The 16,158-nt window shown below is 38.3% G+C and overlaps 1 protein-coding gene across 3 annotated transcripts in view; it reads left to right on the forward strand.

Moving 5' to 3' along the window:
• Positions 1-12,418, forward strand: part of CCDC126 (coiled-coil domain containing 126) — a 47,172-nt gene extending 34,754 nt beyond the window's left edge. For all 3 annotated transcript variants that reach the window (XM_003357478.4, XM_021102513.1, XM_021102514.1), the window contains one exon: positions 10,655-12,418. In XM_003357478.4, the coding sequence (XP_003357526.1) occupies positions 10,655-10,839 (185 nt within the window). In that variant the 3' untranslated portion in view covers positions 10,840-12,418. The remainder of the gene's footprint in view (positions 1-10,654) is intronic.

Below are 16,158 nucleotides of genomic sequence, written 5' to 3' on the forward strand. Positions count from 1 at the left end.
AGGGGAGGTTGAAAGATTTTCTTGTTGGCTATTTGTGAAAAGACATCATGCTCTCATTATATGTAACAAATGGTTTTCTTCTGATTTTTCAGTTGTCTAATAACTTGGTATATTTAGAAAAATGTATGTGGTAAAATGTGTCCATTGTTTTTTATGGTTTAGTTATATACTTAAAATGTATTCTCAAAGTTCTTTTGTGACTAGCAGGTTAAGGATCTGGCATTGTTGCAGCTGTGGTGCCGAGTTTGATCCCTGGCTCTGGAACTTCTGTATGCTTCGGGTGTAGCCAAAAAGAAAAGAACAAAAACAATTCAAAAAAAGTTTTCTCTAAAAATTACAGTCTAATATATTACAGTTTTGTTTTTTACATTTATGTCTGTACCGTAGTTGAGATTTCTGGTGCAAGCAGTAAGAGATGCAGATTATTTTTTTCAAACACAGTAGCTAGTTATTTCAGTATCATTATTGGAAGTCTACCTTTGGCTCCATTAATTTGAAATGGCAGTATAAATTACAGTAAAATGAGAATTTCATAAGTTCTGGAGACCTTGAACTTTCAGCCGTTTATAGGAAACATTTAGCCTCTCATTGCAATACAGAAAAGCTAGTCAGTAAAAAATATCTACCTTTGGAGTTCCCGTCGTAGCTCAGTGGTTAATGAATCCGACTAGGAACCATGAGGTTTCAGGTTCAATCCCTGGCCTCGCTCAGTGGGTTAAGGATCTTGCGTTGCTGTGAGCTGTGGTGTAGGTCACAGATGTGGCTCAGATTCAGCGTTGCTGTGGCTCTGGTGTAGGCCAGAGGCTACAGATCTTATTAGATCCCTAGCCTGGAAACCTCCATATGCCGAGGGTTCAGCCCTAGAAAAATCCCCCCCCAAAAAATTTTACCTTTGAGCTCTTTAACCTTTAATTCCCAGTTGGCAAAATAAGCATGAGCTAATATGTATTTTTAATGCTGATTTACATTATTATTTTTTAAATTGTTATTTCCCCCAATACAGTTTTTTTTTTCTACTGTACAGGGTAGTGATCCAGTTACACTTATATGTACATATTTTTTTTCTCACATTATCATGCTCCATCGTAAGTGACTAGACATAGTTCTCAGTGCTACACAGCAGGATCTCATTGCTAATGTTAATGCTCCTTTACATTAAATTACTGCTATTGCAAAGCCCATGATAGATCAGTTCAACTTTAAAGATTACTATGTGTAATTTTTTTTTTTTTTTTCCATTTTTGGCTGCCCCATGCATATGGAGTTCCTGGGCCAGGGATCAGATCTGAGCCGAAGTGCGATTTCTCATTTTAAGAGTTTAGCTTTGGAGTTCTTGTCGTAGCTCAGTGGAAATGAATCTGACTAGCATTCATGAGGACATAGGTTTGATTCCTGGCCTAAATATTCCCTGGCCCAGGAACTTCCATATACCCTGGCTGCAGCCATAAAAAAAAAAAAAAAAAAAAAAAAAAAAAATTTCTCACTTTAATCAGCTTTTCAATATATAAGCTATTATGTAATGAATGGATGAAAAATGTTGTAAACATTTTCAGAAAACAAGCTAGAGAATATCTTCTGTAGTTGCAGAAAGCCAGTTTTAAAACATTTTTTGGAGTTCGCTTGTGGCACAATGGCTTAAGGATCTATCTGGTGGTGTCAGTGCAGTGGCTAGGGTTGCTGCTGTGGTGCAGGTTCAGTCCCTGACCCCAGAGCTTTCATATGCTGTGGGTGCAGCCAAAAAAAAAAAAATTTTTTTTTTTTTTTTTTTTGAAAACAAGGACCTGGAAAAAATGGAGATTTTTTTTGGTCTTTTGAGGGCTGCATCCATGGCACATGGAGGTTCCCAGGCTAGGGGTCTAATCGGAGCTATAGCTGCCGGCCTACGCCACAGCCTCAGCAACATCAGATCCGAACTGCATCTGCAACCTACACCACAGTTCATGGCAATGCCAGATCCTTAACCCATTGAGCGAGGCCAGGGACTGAACCTGCAACCTCATGGTTCCTATTTGGATTCGTTTCTGCTGTGGCATGATGGGAACTCCTAGATCTATCTCTTCTTTGTTTTTAAGCTATCAGTCTTTACCTGTTCTTGTTGTCTATGTACAGCTGAAAACCCTGGACATTTTATACATAACAAACACAAGAATATGGAAGAGAAAATTTCAGACTGGCTAGGGACCCCAGTACTCAAGGATCGACTCAGTGTTATATTCTCTGAGTTTTCTTTTTACCTCATATGTTCCATACTTGAAGCTGAATAAGACGGCAACCTAGAAATGCCACTAGGCATAGAAAAAAACAAAACAAAACAAAAACCCAATGGAAGCCTGTTTTCTGTAGCCAAAGAAGGAACAGCCTAGTAAGACAATAAAATTTCAGGCAGTAAATCATTCTTTTCCAGCCAGACACCACAGAAAAAAATTGTGCCTGCACCATCACTCAGATGATCAGAGGCCAAACGGGGGTCATAGACTTCAACCCTTTTGAGGCTATAATGAGGCATCCAAACTGCCCTCACACCCTGTGGTATTAGTGGTGACCACATGGGGAGCCAGGATTTATACCCCCACATGGCAGTTATGAGGTAGGTGCCCATCTCCTTCCCTCTGGGGTGATGTCAAAGGAATGCTAGTGGAGAGTCAGGACTTTTACCCAGTGGTAAGGAGCAGTCGCCATCACAGTGTTAATGAAGAGTATGTGGGAACCTGGAATTCCCAACTTCCATCTGGTAGTGATGAGGAGCTCACCACCCTTAGGTAATAATGGAGGCTACATGTGGAACCTAAACTTTTGTCTCCACCTGGCAGTCACAAGGTGGGACCACTCTGCTCTTTCACAGTGGTTATTAGAGAAAACCATCTAAAATCGAAGTTTTAAATAAGATCCAGACTTTCATAGTGAATGTGTAAATGTCCAGTTTTCAAATAGAAATCACATCATACCAAGAACCAGGAAAATCTCAAATTGAATGAAAAAAGACAACCAACTACAGATGTTAGAATTATTGAAAAAAGATTTTAAAGGAGGATTAAAAATGATTCATTGAGGAATTAATGAAAACAGCAAATGAAAGAACAAAGGAATAGTAAGTCTCAGCAGAGAAGTAGAACATATAAAGAAAAATCAAATGGCAATTATTGAATGGAAAAGTACAGTGATTAAAATAAAAAGTATGAATTAGCATATTGACCCAAAAGCAGAAAGGAGAAGATAGAGGAAATAATAGGTGAACTGAAATATAGAACAATGTAACTACCCAGTCTGAACAACAGAGAGAAAATAGACTTTAAAAAATCCCAGAATTCCCATCGTGGCTCAGCAGTGATGAACCTGACCAGTATCCATGAAGACTCGAGTTCAATCCCTGGCCTCGCTCAGTGGGTTAAGGATCTGGCATTGCCATGAACTATGGTGGAGATTGGAGACTTGGCTCAGATCCAGCATTGCTGTGGCTGTGGCTTAGGCGAATAGCTACAGCTCTGATTCAACCCCTAGCCTAGGAATTTCCATATGCTTTGGGTGTGGCCCTAAGAAGACAAGAAAAAAAAAAAAAAAAACCTCAATGATTTAGGGACCTTTTGAGTTATAGCAAAAGGTATAACCTTTTTGTCATTGTAGTCTTGGAAGGAGAGGAGAATGAGGGCAGAGCTGGAAAAATACTCAAAAAAAAAAAAAAAAAAAAAAGGTCATAAACATCCCAAATTTGGCCAGAGACATAGACCTCAGGTTCCAGAAGCTGAGTGAACCCTGAGTAGGATAATTCTAAAAATGCCCATGCCAAGATATATCATAAATTTCTGAAAACTTAAAGAGAAACTTAAGAAAAAAAATCTTAAAATAGAGAAAAATGACACAGAAAACAATTCAAATGACATTGGGTTTCTCATCAGAAACCATCAAGGCTAGAAAGAAGTGGCAAGTTTTGTCTGAAGTGCTGGAAGACATGAGCTGTCAATCCAGGATCCCCTAGTAGCCTAGTGAGTTAAGGGTCTGGCACCACTGCTGTTGCTTGGGCTTGATCCCTTGCTCTGGAACATCCATGTGCCACAGGTGTGGCCAACCTCCCCCCCCCAAAAAAAAAACCCAACGACAAAGAACTATCAATCCAAAATTTATCCTTCAGGAATTAAGGGAATTCTTAGATTAAAAAAATGTAAAGACAACGTATGGAATGGGAGAAAATAGTTGCAAATGATGCAACTGACAGAAGCTCAATCTCCAAAATATACAAACAACTCTACAGCTCAACAGCAAAAAAAAAAAAAACAAAACAAAACCAGTCCAATTGAAAAATGGGCAGAATACCTAAATAGACATTTCTCCAAAGAAGACATAGGGATGGCCACCAGGAGTATGAAAATATGCTCAACATTACTAATTACTAGGGAAATCCAAATCAGCTATGATGAGGTGCCACCTCACACCAGTCAGAATGGCTATCATTAATAAGTATGAATAATAAATACTAGAGAGGATGTGGAGAAAAGGGAACACTCTTACACTGTTGGTGGGAATGTAAATTGGTACAACCGTATGGAAAGCAGTATGGAGGTACCCAAGAAAACTAAATATAGAGCTACCATATGATCCAGTAATCCCACTCCTGGGCATATATCCAGACAAAACTTTCATTCAAAAAGATACGTGCACCCCTGTATTTATGGCAGCACTATTCACTATAGCCAAGACATGGAAACAACTTTGATGTCCATTGACAGATGAATGGATTAAGAAGATGTGGTACATATACCCAGTGGAATACTATTCGGCCATAAAAAGAGCAAAACAGTGCCATTTGCAGCAACATTGATGGAACTGGAGATTCGCATACTAAGTGAAGTAAGTCAGAGAAAGGCATATGATATTACTTACGTCTGGAATCTAAAATATGGCACAAACAAACCTATCTACAGAACAGAAACAAACTCATGGAGAACAGACTTGTGGTTGCCAAGGGGGAGGGGGGGAGGGAGTGAGATGGACTGGGAGTTTGGGTTAGTAGAGGAAAACTATTGCATTTGGAGTAGATAAGCAATGAGGTCCTGCTTATAGCACAGGGAAATATATCCAGTCACTTGAGATGGAACATGATGGAGGATAATATGAGAAAAAGAATGTATATATTTGTATAACTGGGTCACTTTGCTATATAGCATAAATTGACAGAACATTGTAAATCAACCGTAATAAAGAAATAGGTGACGGAAAAAAATGTCACCAGCAGGCCCTACCCTAAGAGAAGGCTAAAGGAAGTTCTCTCGACAAGATATAGGAGGAACGTTGGAAATGAAATCGTGTTTTCTGTGGCTACAATGAATTCAAACCTGAAGTTAATAACAGTGATAATAGCATAATCTCCAAGTAATTGGAAACTAAATAATATGCTTCTAAATAATCTGTGGGTTAAAGAAATCTCAAGGGAAATTTAAAAAAATGCATTGATCTAAAGAAAACAATTGTGGGACACAGGTAAAGCACGCTGAGAGGGAAGTTTAGAGCAATAAGTGCATACATCAGAAAAGAGGAAAAGTCTTAAATCCATAGTCTATGCTTCTACCTCAAGAACCTAGAAGAAGAAAAGCAGAATAAAGCCAGAACAGACCAGAGGAAGGAAATGATCAAGATGAGAGCAGAAATCAATGAAATTCAAAGAAAATAGAGAAGAATCAATGAAACAAAGCTCATCCTTTGAAAGGGAGGGGAAGAAACTGACTTTTAGCAAAACTGACCAAAAAAAATACAAATTGCCAATATCAGGAATGAAAAAAACATCACTGCAGACATCAAAGTGTAATGAGGGACTACTATGAACAGCTCTACAACATAAATGTTGATAACATGAAATAGGTCAGTTCCTTGAAAACCACAAACTACCACACACACAGTATGGAATACATAATTTGAATAGCCCTCTACAGGCACATCTCAGAGACATTTGGTTCTGGATCACCACCATAAAGCAACTTACGTGAATTTTTTGGTTTCCCACTATATATATATATATTTTTTTTTTTTTGTGGTCTTTTGTCTTTTTAGGGCTATACCTGTGGCATATGGAGGTTCCCAGGTTAGGGGTTGAATTGGAGCTATAGCTGCCAGCCTACACCATAGCTCATGCCAGATCCTCAACCCACTGAGCAGGACCAGGGGTCAAACCTTATTGCACAAGTTCTGGGGCAAGGGATCTCACAGTGACCATGGTGGTTCTTTAACCCACTGAGCCTCAGAACTCCCTATACTATAGTCTGTTAAGTGTGCAGTAGCATTATATCTAAAAAACAAATGTACACACCTTAATTTAAAAATACTTTAGGGCTTCCCATTGTGGCGCAGTGGAAGTAAATCTGACTAGTATCTGTGAGGGTGCAGGTTTGATCCCTGGCTTCACTCAGTGGGTTGGGGATCTAGCGTTGCTGTGAGCTTGGTGTAGGTCGCAGACGTGACTTGGATCCCATATTGCTGTGGCTGTGGTGTAGGCTGGCAGCTATAGCTCCAATTCAACCCTTAGCCTGGGAACTTTCCTATGCTGTGGGTGTGGCCCTAAAGAAAAAAAGATAAAGCAAAAACAAACATCTTTGTTGCTGGAGTTCCCACTGTGGCACAGTGGGTTATGGATCTGGCATTGTCTCTGCAGTGGCATGGGTTTGATCTGTGGCCCAGTGGGGTGGGTTAATGATTTGGCATTACTGCAAATGTGGTGTAGGTTGCAGCTGGGGCTTGGATTCATTCCCTGGCCTGGGAACTTCCATATACTGTGGGTTTGGACAGAAAAGAAACAAACCAAAAAAACCCCCACAAAAACCTTTATCATTAAAAAATGCTAACCATCATTTGAGCCTTCAGTAAGTAAGTCGTAATTTTTTTTGCTGGTGCTTGTCTTGCCTTCATGTTAATGGCTGCTGACTGATCAGGTTGGGGTGACTGTGGCGATTTCTTTTTTTTTTTTTTTTGTCTTTTTGCCATTTCTTGGGCCGCTCCTGCGGCATATGGAGGTTCCCAGGCTAGGGGTCCAATCGGAGCTGTAGCCGCCGGCCTATGCCAGAGCCACAGCAACGCAGCATCCGAGCTGCCTCTGCGACCTACACCACAGCTCACGGCAACACCGGATCGTTAACCCACTGAGCAAGGGCAGGGACCGAACCTGCAACCTCATGGTTCCTAGTCGGATTCGTTAACCACTGCGCCACAACGGGAACTCCTGTGGCGATTTCTTAAGACAACAATGAGGTTTGTCACATCAGTTGACTCATGAACAACGTCTCTCTAGCATTGATGCAATGCTGTCTGATAGCATTTTACCCACAGTAGAACTTCTTTAAAAATTGGAGTAAATGCTCAAACCCTGCTGCTGCTTCATCGACTGTTTATATCATATTCTAAATTCCTTTTTGGTAGTTTCAACAGTCTTTACAGCGTCTTCACCAGGAGTAGACTCCATATCAGGAAACCACTAACTTTTTTTTTTTTTCCTTTTTTGGTTGCCCTGAGGCAAAATGGAGTCTAGGCCAGGGATCAGATCCAAGCCACAGCTGCGACCTAAGCCACAGCTGTGGCAAAACCAGATCCTTTTAATCCACTGTGCCATATCACAGTACTCCTGAGAGGCTGCCGATCCCATTGTGCTGCAGCAGGAACTCCGAGGAAACCACTAACTTTGCTCATCCATAAGAAGCAACTCCTGGAGTTTCTTTTGTGGCTCAGCAGTAACAAACCTGACTAGGATCCATGAAGATTCGGGTTTGATCCCTGGCCTCGATCAGTGGGTTAAGGATCTGGTGTTGCTGTGGCTGTGGTGTAGGCCGGCACCTACATGCTCTGATTTCACTCCTAGCCTGGGAATTTCCATACACTGCATGTGCAGAACTAAAAAATAATTTGAATTTGAAAAATATTAATGAGGAAAAGTTTTTGACATATTTTAATTACTTAAGTGTTTTATTTTTTATTAGTCGTTTGTGTTTTACTACAATTGTATTTCTTTTTTATGTGCATGTGGTTATTTTTATTTGTATCTTCCTCTCTTTAAGAATGCAAATAATAAAGACTGTCGAGATATAAATAAGAGGTAAATGAAGACAGAGGCATATAAGTGTGGAGGCCACAAAGGCATGTGTACTTACTGTTTGTGCTGGTCCTTTGCCTGGTTGCCTTGATTATTCCTTACCTTTTCTCTGTTCTGTTTTGTATCTCAAGGGAGGTTGATTTCTAAGGTCCTAAAACAACTAGCTTCTGCCTGGTTTGGCCAAGGAGAAGCACTGTCAGAAGTATGGAAAATAGGAAGGAGGGGAGAGGAGAGGCTGTTTTTCTGCCTTCCTCTGTGTGTCTTTGTAGCGCCAGCTCCTGCCAGATCATCTCCTTGGCTCTCTTTTCCACTAGGTGTACTTGGACTTGGGCTCTGGTAACATCACTGCTTTTTCTCTCTGTTTTTTAGGCCTTCCTAGATAGTGGCTTCCTGCAGTCCCTCAAAATCCTTGATAGTGTATAGCGTAGTTAGAATCTTTTTATATTCCGTGTCTTTAGTATATTTAATAGCATTGCAACCTCCTTTTTTTGTTTTGTTTTGTTCTATTCATTTGTTTTTTTTTTAGATTCCATTCTATCCTCCTTTTGGTTTTTGTGAAAAAATCACTATGAAAAAGTTATTATGAAATAGTTGGTCTAGGTGCTGTTTTGATAGTGTCTGTGTTCTTTCTTTTTTGTCTTTTGTCCTTTTTAGGGCCATACCAGTGGCATATGGAGGTTCCCAGGCTAGGGGTCTAATTGGAGCTGTTGCTGCTGGCCTACGCCAGAGCCACAGCAATGCCAAATCCGAGCTGCGTCTGCGACCTACACCACAGCTCACGGCAACGCTGGATCCATAACCCACTGAGCGAGGCCAGGGATTGAACTCACAACCTCATGGTTCCTAGTTGGATTCATTTCCACTGCCATGACGGGAACTCTTTGTCTATGTTCTTATGTGTTTTTGTACTAGTCTTTTTTTTCCCCCTTAAACTCTTTGATTTCTTGGAGTAGGAAAACTTAAAGCAGTGATAGAGCAACTTTAAAGGGTCTTATTTCTTAAATCTGATTCTTCACATTAATCTCAGCAGTGATACCACCTATGAAATATGAATCAGACTTTCAGCAAATGTTCATTTCCAACATTTGTTGACTGCCTACTGAGTGATAAAGTATCAGGCTGGATGAGCTGAGTAACAGGATAAGCTATGGGTCTCCACTTTCAGGTTGCTTTTAGGGGTTCTGAACAGGGTCCTATGGTAGGGAAGGAGTTCTTATTGCTGGTATCTTCAGTTATATAGGGCTTTATGGGGAAGTACTATGGACTCCCATATAATGTAAACATGTAATTCTTACAAATATATAGTCCCATGAAATGTAACTATAAAATTGTAAATCTAGAGAAAGGGAGAGTTTTGATATCTTCTTTTTTTATTGGCAAGTATATATGTATATATATTTTATTTCCCCAATACATTATTATTATTTTTTCTACTGTATGTTTTGATATATTCAAAGGAATCGTTCTGGGTTTTTTTTCTTTCTTTTTTTCTGTCTGCACTTGCGGCATATGAAAGTTTCCTGGTTAAGGATTGAATCTGAGTTGCTGCTGTTGCCTATGCCACATCTGTGGCAATACCAGATCCTTTAACCCACTGTGCTGGCTGGGGATCAAACCTGCACCTCTGCAGTGACCCAAGCTGTTGCAGATTCTTAACCCACTGTGCCACAGCAGGAACTTCTATTCTGGTTTTTCAACTAACCGATTTTATATCATGGAGCAAGTTGATTAAAATCTCTTAGTCTTTTAAAATCTTTTATTGAAACAATTGATATTAGGAAATATCAATTGAATAACAATTGAAAGAAGGATATTTAATGATAATTTAGAACCTTGTTAAGGTAAAATCATAATAGTTATTTCCGGTTAAACTCAACTTTTCCTTTAATTGCCATTCCTAAGTGTAACTAATCAATGACTGTGCTGTACCTTTATAGTTCATGTTGCACTTCAGCTTGTTGTCAAACTCTAAGGACTTTAAGTTCATGTAATGTTAACATGCTGGTAAACTCCCTTACCCTCGTCTATTCTAGCTAACCTCCCCTGGCCTAGGTTGCCACTTCTTCAGCTATTTATTACACAAGATGTGGCTGCCAGGGAAAAACAGATCCAGTAGTTGTCTTTTTAGACTTACTGCTGAAAGATTTTTAAAAATATGGAATTCCCACTGTGGCACAGTGGGTTAAGGATCCTACTGTAGTGGCTCAAGTTTCTGTGGAAGTGCAGCTTGGATCCCTAGCCTGGTGCAGTGGGTTAAGGATCTGGTTTTGCTGCTGTGGCTTGGATTCGATCCTTGGCCCGGAACTTCCATATGTCGAGGGTGTGGCCAAAAAAAATTCTCATCTATCAATAGAATGTTGAGAATAAATGTAAAATTTAAAAATACATATATTTAATTTTTTTTCTATTTACCAAATATTTGATTGAAAGGTCTTAATAAGGAAACATCTCCTCTCACCAGTCTTTCTCTCTAGTGTGTTTTGTTTCAGATGGCTTGATAATTGTTCACATTTCCCATTAAACTGTGGAAACACAAATATCAAGTGCTCTGTCAATGTTTAATATTGTGTATTTTCATTTTTCCCCCAGCGGATCTGAAAAGAACAATTGCTGTCCTTTTGGATGACATTTTACAACGTTTGGTAAAGCTGGAGAACAAAGTTGACTATATTGTTGTGAACGGCTCAGCAACCAACACTACCAATGGTACTAGTGGGAGTCTGGTGCCGGTGACGACAAATAAAAGGATAAATGCATCCGGCAGCATTAGATAGCAGTTGAAGATCACCTTGTGCTGCTACATTAACCATGGAATATATTCTAATGGCAGAAAAGCTTTTCAGTTGCTGGCTAGGATAGAGTAATACTTTACAATAAAAGCTCTATGCATTTTCAAGGAATATGCTGGAGTCATGGAACTCTGATTCTGTATATAAATTTTAAAATATATTACTTTGCTTTCAGGCACATCTCTTCAATGCTGTACTATATCCTTAAAGGGAATTTGGGAACATGGTTGATGTAGTGAGCAGGTAGGTGATCTTTGTATAAATCTGTGTTTGAGATCAATCTGAAACAATAACACTGAAAGACATAGGTTCATTTCTATAAAATATTTATTTAAATATATAACATATTTTTCAGATAGGTGAAGAATATTGTTATTGAATCATTCTGTCATTTGTTCTCAATAGGTGTGACTGTTGGACTAATGCTATTAGAAAATGTGCTTATTTCCATTATTCAGATAATGAACATAGAAAGGAAATATAATGTTGAAAATAATGTTTTGAAGACATGACCCAAAGAATGTGTTCATTTGCACTATTCCTTTAGAAGATCTGGAGGTTAATTATTGTATATTTAAAAAAATTACATTTGTAAGAGTATAATCTTGAAATGGGTAGTAGCCACTGTCCGTAACCTAAACATTGGGACAATTAAATAACATTAAAAGAGTAATCTCTAAGCTCATATATAGCATTTTCTTGTATACTTATGTTCTGAAGAATAAAGGATATTTTTATGATATTAAATAAATATTAATTCATGATTGTTCATATACATGAATGTTAATTTAAAAGTGTAACCCTTTGAGTGATTATGCTGTCAAGAAAGCACATTATTTCCATATTTGGGTAATTTTTACTTCTCTTATGTTGACAAGAGAGTGGGAAACTGAGATATTTGTGAGACTAGGACTTTTAAGGACTTTAGCCAGATGTATATAATAAAGGTATTTGTGTTACATTAAATTGCTTGGAAAATGTTAACATTATACTATGTAGAGTATCCTGCTTTATGAAATTTTGAATTTGTATAACAGATACACTAGATATTCATTTTATATAATGACCACTTAAAAATAAGAACATTTAAAATGTAATTTAAATTATAAAGATGGACTATCTTTTCAGGAAAACAGCTATTGTATATAGCACAAGAGATCCTAATCTTGGATTATTCTAATAATAGAGCAAAGTACACCTTTATTTAAATTTCCCTTGTAGCAAATTTAATTGCCATAAGGTGCCCTATGTTTCATAGTATTTATTCTGCTAGCTTCTGCAGTTAGACTGTGTTGAATTTAGTTTTGGTTATTGTTCATTATTATGGTATGCTGCCACAAGTAGTAGCAGTTATTATCATGTTTTATAAAAGTAAGTATGAGAAAATATTGGTTCATGAAAGCTAGCTTTCCAAACTCTTCCCTGTACCTTATCTCTTAAAGAAATTATTTACATACCCTTCCCAGGTGAAGTTTGGAATAATTGTTCAGTCTGTCTTATTAGATGTGGACATTTTGGTATTTGTTTTCAGGGATGAAATAAAATATACTATTTGTACCTTAAAGTGTTATCATAAGTTTTTTTTCTTTAATAGTGGTTGTGCATTTAATAAGTGGTAAATGATTAAAAGAAATCTTAGATAAATTTGGGTTTGGGGAGTTCCCAGGAGGCTCAGTGGGTTAAGGATCCAGCATTGTTACTGTTGTGGCTTGGGTCGCAGCTGTGGCATGGGTTTGATCCCTGGCCCAGGAACTTCTGCATACCATGGGTGAGGCCAAAAAAACAAAACAAAACAAAACAAAACAACAAAACAAAAAAAAAACCCCAACCCCCCCAAAAAAAACCTGGGGTTTTGTTCCATCAACTTCAGATAACTTTCAAAAGAGAAACATGAAGATTGCCTAGTTCAGGCTAGGAGAGTCTGAATGTAGGGATTGATGGGAACAAATCTCAGGATTGTGATTGGAGGTGGTTCTTAGGTTTGTACTTTCAAGTTGAAGTTTACTGTTGAGTTTTAAAGTCATGCCTTAGTATTTATATCTTTAGTTAATCTTAGTTAATCAGGGCATTAGCACAGAGGGCATCACTAAAGATGCTGAAAACTTTCATATTTATTTCAGATTTTGAGTTTAAGCAGCATATTAGTTTAAAGAAAAAAAGGAATATAGACATCATCATGTTATTAATGATAAATTGAGTCTCATTTGTCTTCAAGAAACAGGACCATGACTATAAAGGTAGACTATAAAGGCGCGAGTCTGCCTTTTTTTTTTTTTTTTTTTGATTACTCAATGAATTTATTACATTTATAGTTTTACAATGATCATCACAATCCAGTTTTATAGTATTTCCATTCCATACCCCCAGCGCATTCCCCCCCCCCAAACTGTCTCCTTTGGAAACTAAGTTTTTCAAAGTCTCTGAGTCAGTATCTGTTCTGCAAAGAAGTTCTTTGTGTCCTTTTTTCAGATCCACATGTAAGTGATAGCATTTGATGTTGATGTTCGCGTCTGCCTTTTTAGTGACAACATATTCTTCCTTATTTTGAGTTTATAGATTCTGCCTCATCTCAATTATGTTTCAGAAGCTTAAAGTGTTAACAGTTTACATGGAAATTTCTGACTTGCATATTTGGTTTAATTACAAACAGTGTTCTTTTTTTAACCAAACACTTGGAGTTGAATAGCTATTAATGTCATTATATTGTTTTCCCTTTTTTTTTTAAAAGAAGTGCACATTTGGTTTAATTGCAAACAGTGTTCTTTTTTAAACCAAGCACTTTGAGTTGAATAGCTATTAAAGTAGTTACATTGTTTTCCCATTTTTTAAAAGAAGTGTTAGGTTCCTGGTGTGGCACAGTGGGATAAGGATCCAATGTTGCCACAACTGTGGCGTAGGTTGTAGCTGCTCCTTGTATTTGATTCCTGTCTTGGGAACTTTGAAATGCTGCAAGTGTGGCCAATAATAATAATAATGACAAGTGTTTACTGAGAAGGGGAATGATGTAATGAAAGAGGCACTACTAAATATATATTCAGTAGTTAATTTAAGCCAGTTTTCAGAGTTGATTCCTAACTTTTCATTGAAAGAATGATAGGGTTCACTGTGTGAGAGAGCTCAAGTGTTAGAGACTGGAGAGAAATAACTGAAAATAAAAATGAGAAAGACAAAAAAACAGGAATTCCCGTTGTGGCTCAGTGGTTAACGAATCCAACTAGGAACCATGATGTTTCAGGTTTAATCCGTGGCCTTGCTCAGTGGGTTAGGGATCCGGCATTGCTGTGAGCTGTGGTGTAGGTCGAAGTCCGAGGCTCGCATCCCGCGTTGCTGTGGCTGTGGTGTAGGCCGGCAGCTACAGCTCCGATTAGACTCCTAGCCTGGGAACATCCATATGCTGTGAGTGAGGCCCTAGAAAAGATTAAAAAAAAAAAAAAAAAAAGTATAAGTGGGAATCTGATATCTTTCTACCCAGGGATAATTGCTTGTTGACATTTGAGTATATAAATAGGAATCTGAACTTCCCTGCCCACAACCTACTGATGTCTCACTTCCCCTTAAAGTAAAACCCAAAGTTCTTACTGTGGCCACAGAAGCTCTTAAATGCCTCCTGACCTCATCTTTTACCACCCTTCTCCTTTCTAATTCCTTGTCAGTCATAAGGACTTGCTCTTCCCAGGACATACCAAACATTCCTTTGCCTCTGCAAGTGCAGACTTGTTATTCCTTTATTTGCAACTCTTGTTCCCAGATTACTTCCTAGTTCCTTCCCTCAAGTCATTGGGGTGTTTGCTCAAATGTTACTTTTTTTTTTTTTTTTGTCTTTTTGCCTTTTCTGGGGCCGCTTCCCATGGCATGTGGAGATTCCCAGGCTAGGGGTCTAATTGGAGCCGTTGCCACCGGCCTACACCAGAGCCACAGCAATGCAGGATTCGAGCTGTGTCTTCCACCTACACCACAGCTCACAGCAACGCCAGATCCTTAACCCACTGAGCAAGGCCAGGGATCGAACCCACAACCTCATGGTTCCTAGTCGGATTTGTTAACCACTGCTCCACGACAGGAACTCCTCAAATGTTACTTCTTAAAGGAAGTTGTCTCTGACCCCGTACATAAAATAGCATGCCTCTAGCATTCTTCTCACCCTTTTTATTTTTTCTTCAGTCGTTGTGATATACCTAACAAATTGTATATTAACTTACTGTGTTTTTTTCTGGTGCTTCTTAGAATCTAATTCACTGATATAACCTGGGCATATACGGTTGTATACACTCATGTTGTGTGTCTGGCATATAGTATGTCCGTGGTATATTTTTTTTTCCCATGGTAAATATTTATTGAAGCAAGTTCCTAAGCCATTTTATAGTTTTCGCTTTGTGCATCTATGTTAAAAAATACATTATTTTTGTGTAGTGTATCATGAACTTCTTTCCAAGTTAGTAAGTATATAACTTTGATGGTTATTTCATTGTGTAGTTATGTCACAGTTGATTTATCTTTTACTCAGTTATTAGGCATTTTGGTTGCAGATAATGGATTTAGGCCTAGATGTGGACAAGTCTAAAGCCTGCCCTCTTTCCATTATTTCATGCTATTATTTTTATTTTAGATGCTAGAATGTAACCTAGTAAAGTGTGATTAATATCCATTTGGAGGAGATAGAAATATCTTTACTATAAGAACAGAGAAAATTTGGAATCAGTGGCCATCCTTAGATCTTGTATTGTATCATGTGCACCAGACTAGAAGCATTTTGCAGAGTAGGGAAAAAACAGGGGATAAAATGTGCCTCAGTGAATCCATAATTGGGTTAGAGAGCTGGAAGGGGATTGGTTAATGGTCAGACTAGTGCTTAATCAGATTAAGTTGGTTATTTTATAGCTTTTGGCTTAAAATGAATCAGTAATATTAGAATATATTTAGGTAAGGAAGTTATGCCATAAAGATATTTTTTGAATTGTTGTTTTTCAGATTTTATTAATGTATGTGTTGTTCAGACATCTTTCCAGAATGAATTAGGACCTCCAATGAGTCCTTAGTAGGTTAAGTGTAACTTCCCATTGCTTCTAAGTATTAATTAGTATCATCATTATTTAAATAAATATATTTTTTTTCTTTTTAGGGCTGCACCTGTGGTATATCCAAGTTCCCAGGCTACAGGTCAAATTGGAGTTACAGCTGCTGGCCTACACCACAACCATAGCAACTTAGGGGTCTGAGCTATGTCTGCGACTTGCATCACAGCTCATGGCAACGCCAGATCCTCCACTCACTGAGGCTCGGGTTCAAACCCACATCCTCACGAAT

The sequence above is a fragment of the Sus scrofa genome, chromosome 9 (assembly GCF_000003025.6).
Source record: "Sus scrofa isolate TJ Tabasco breed Duroc chromosome 9, Sscrofa11.1, whole genome shotgun sequence".
Taxonomy (NCBI): domain Eukaryota; kingdom Metazoa; phylum Chordata; class Mammalia; order Artiodactyla; family Suidae; genus Sus; species Sus scrofa.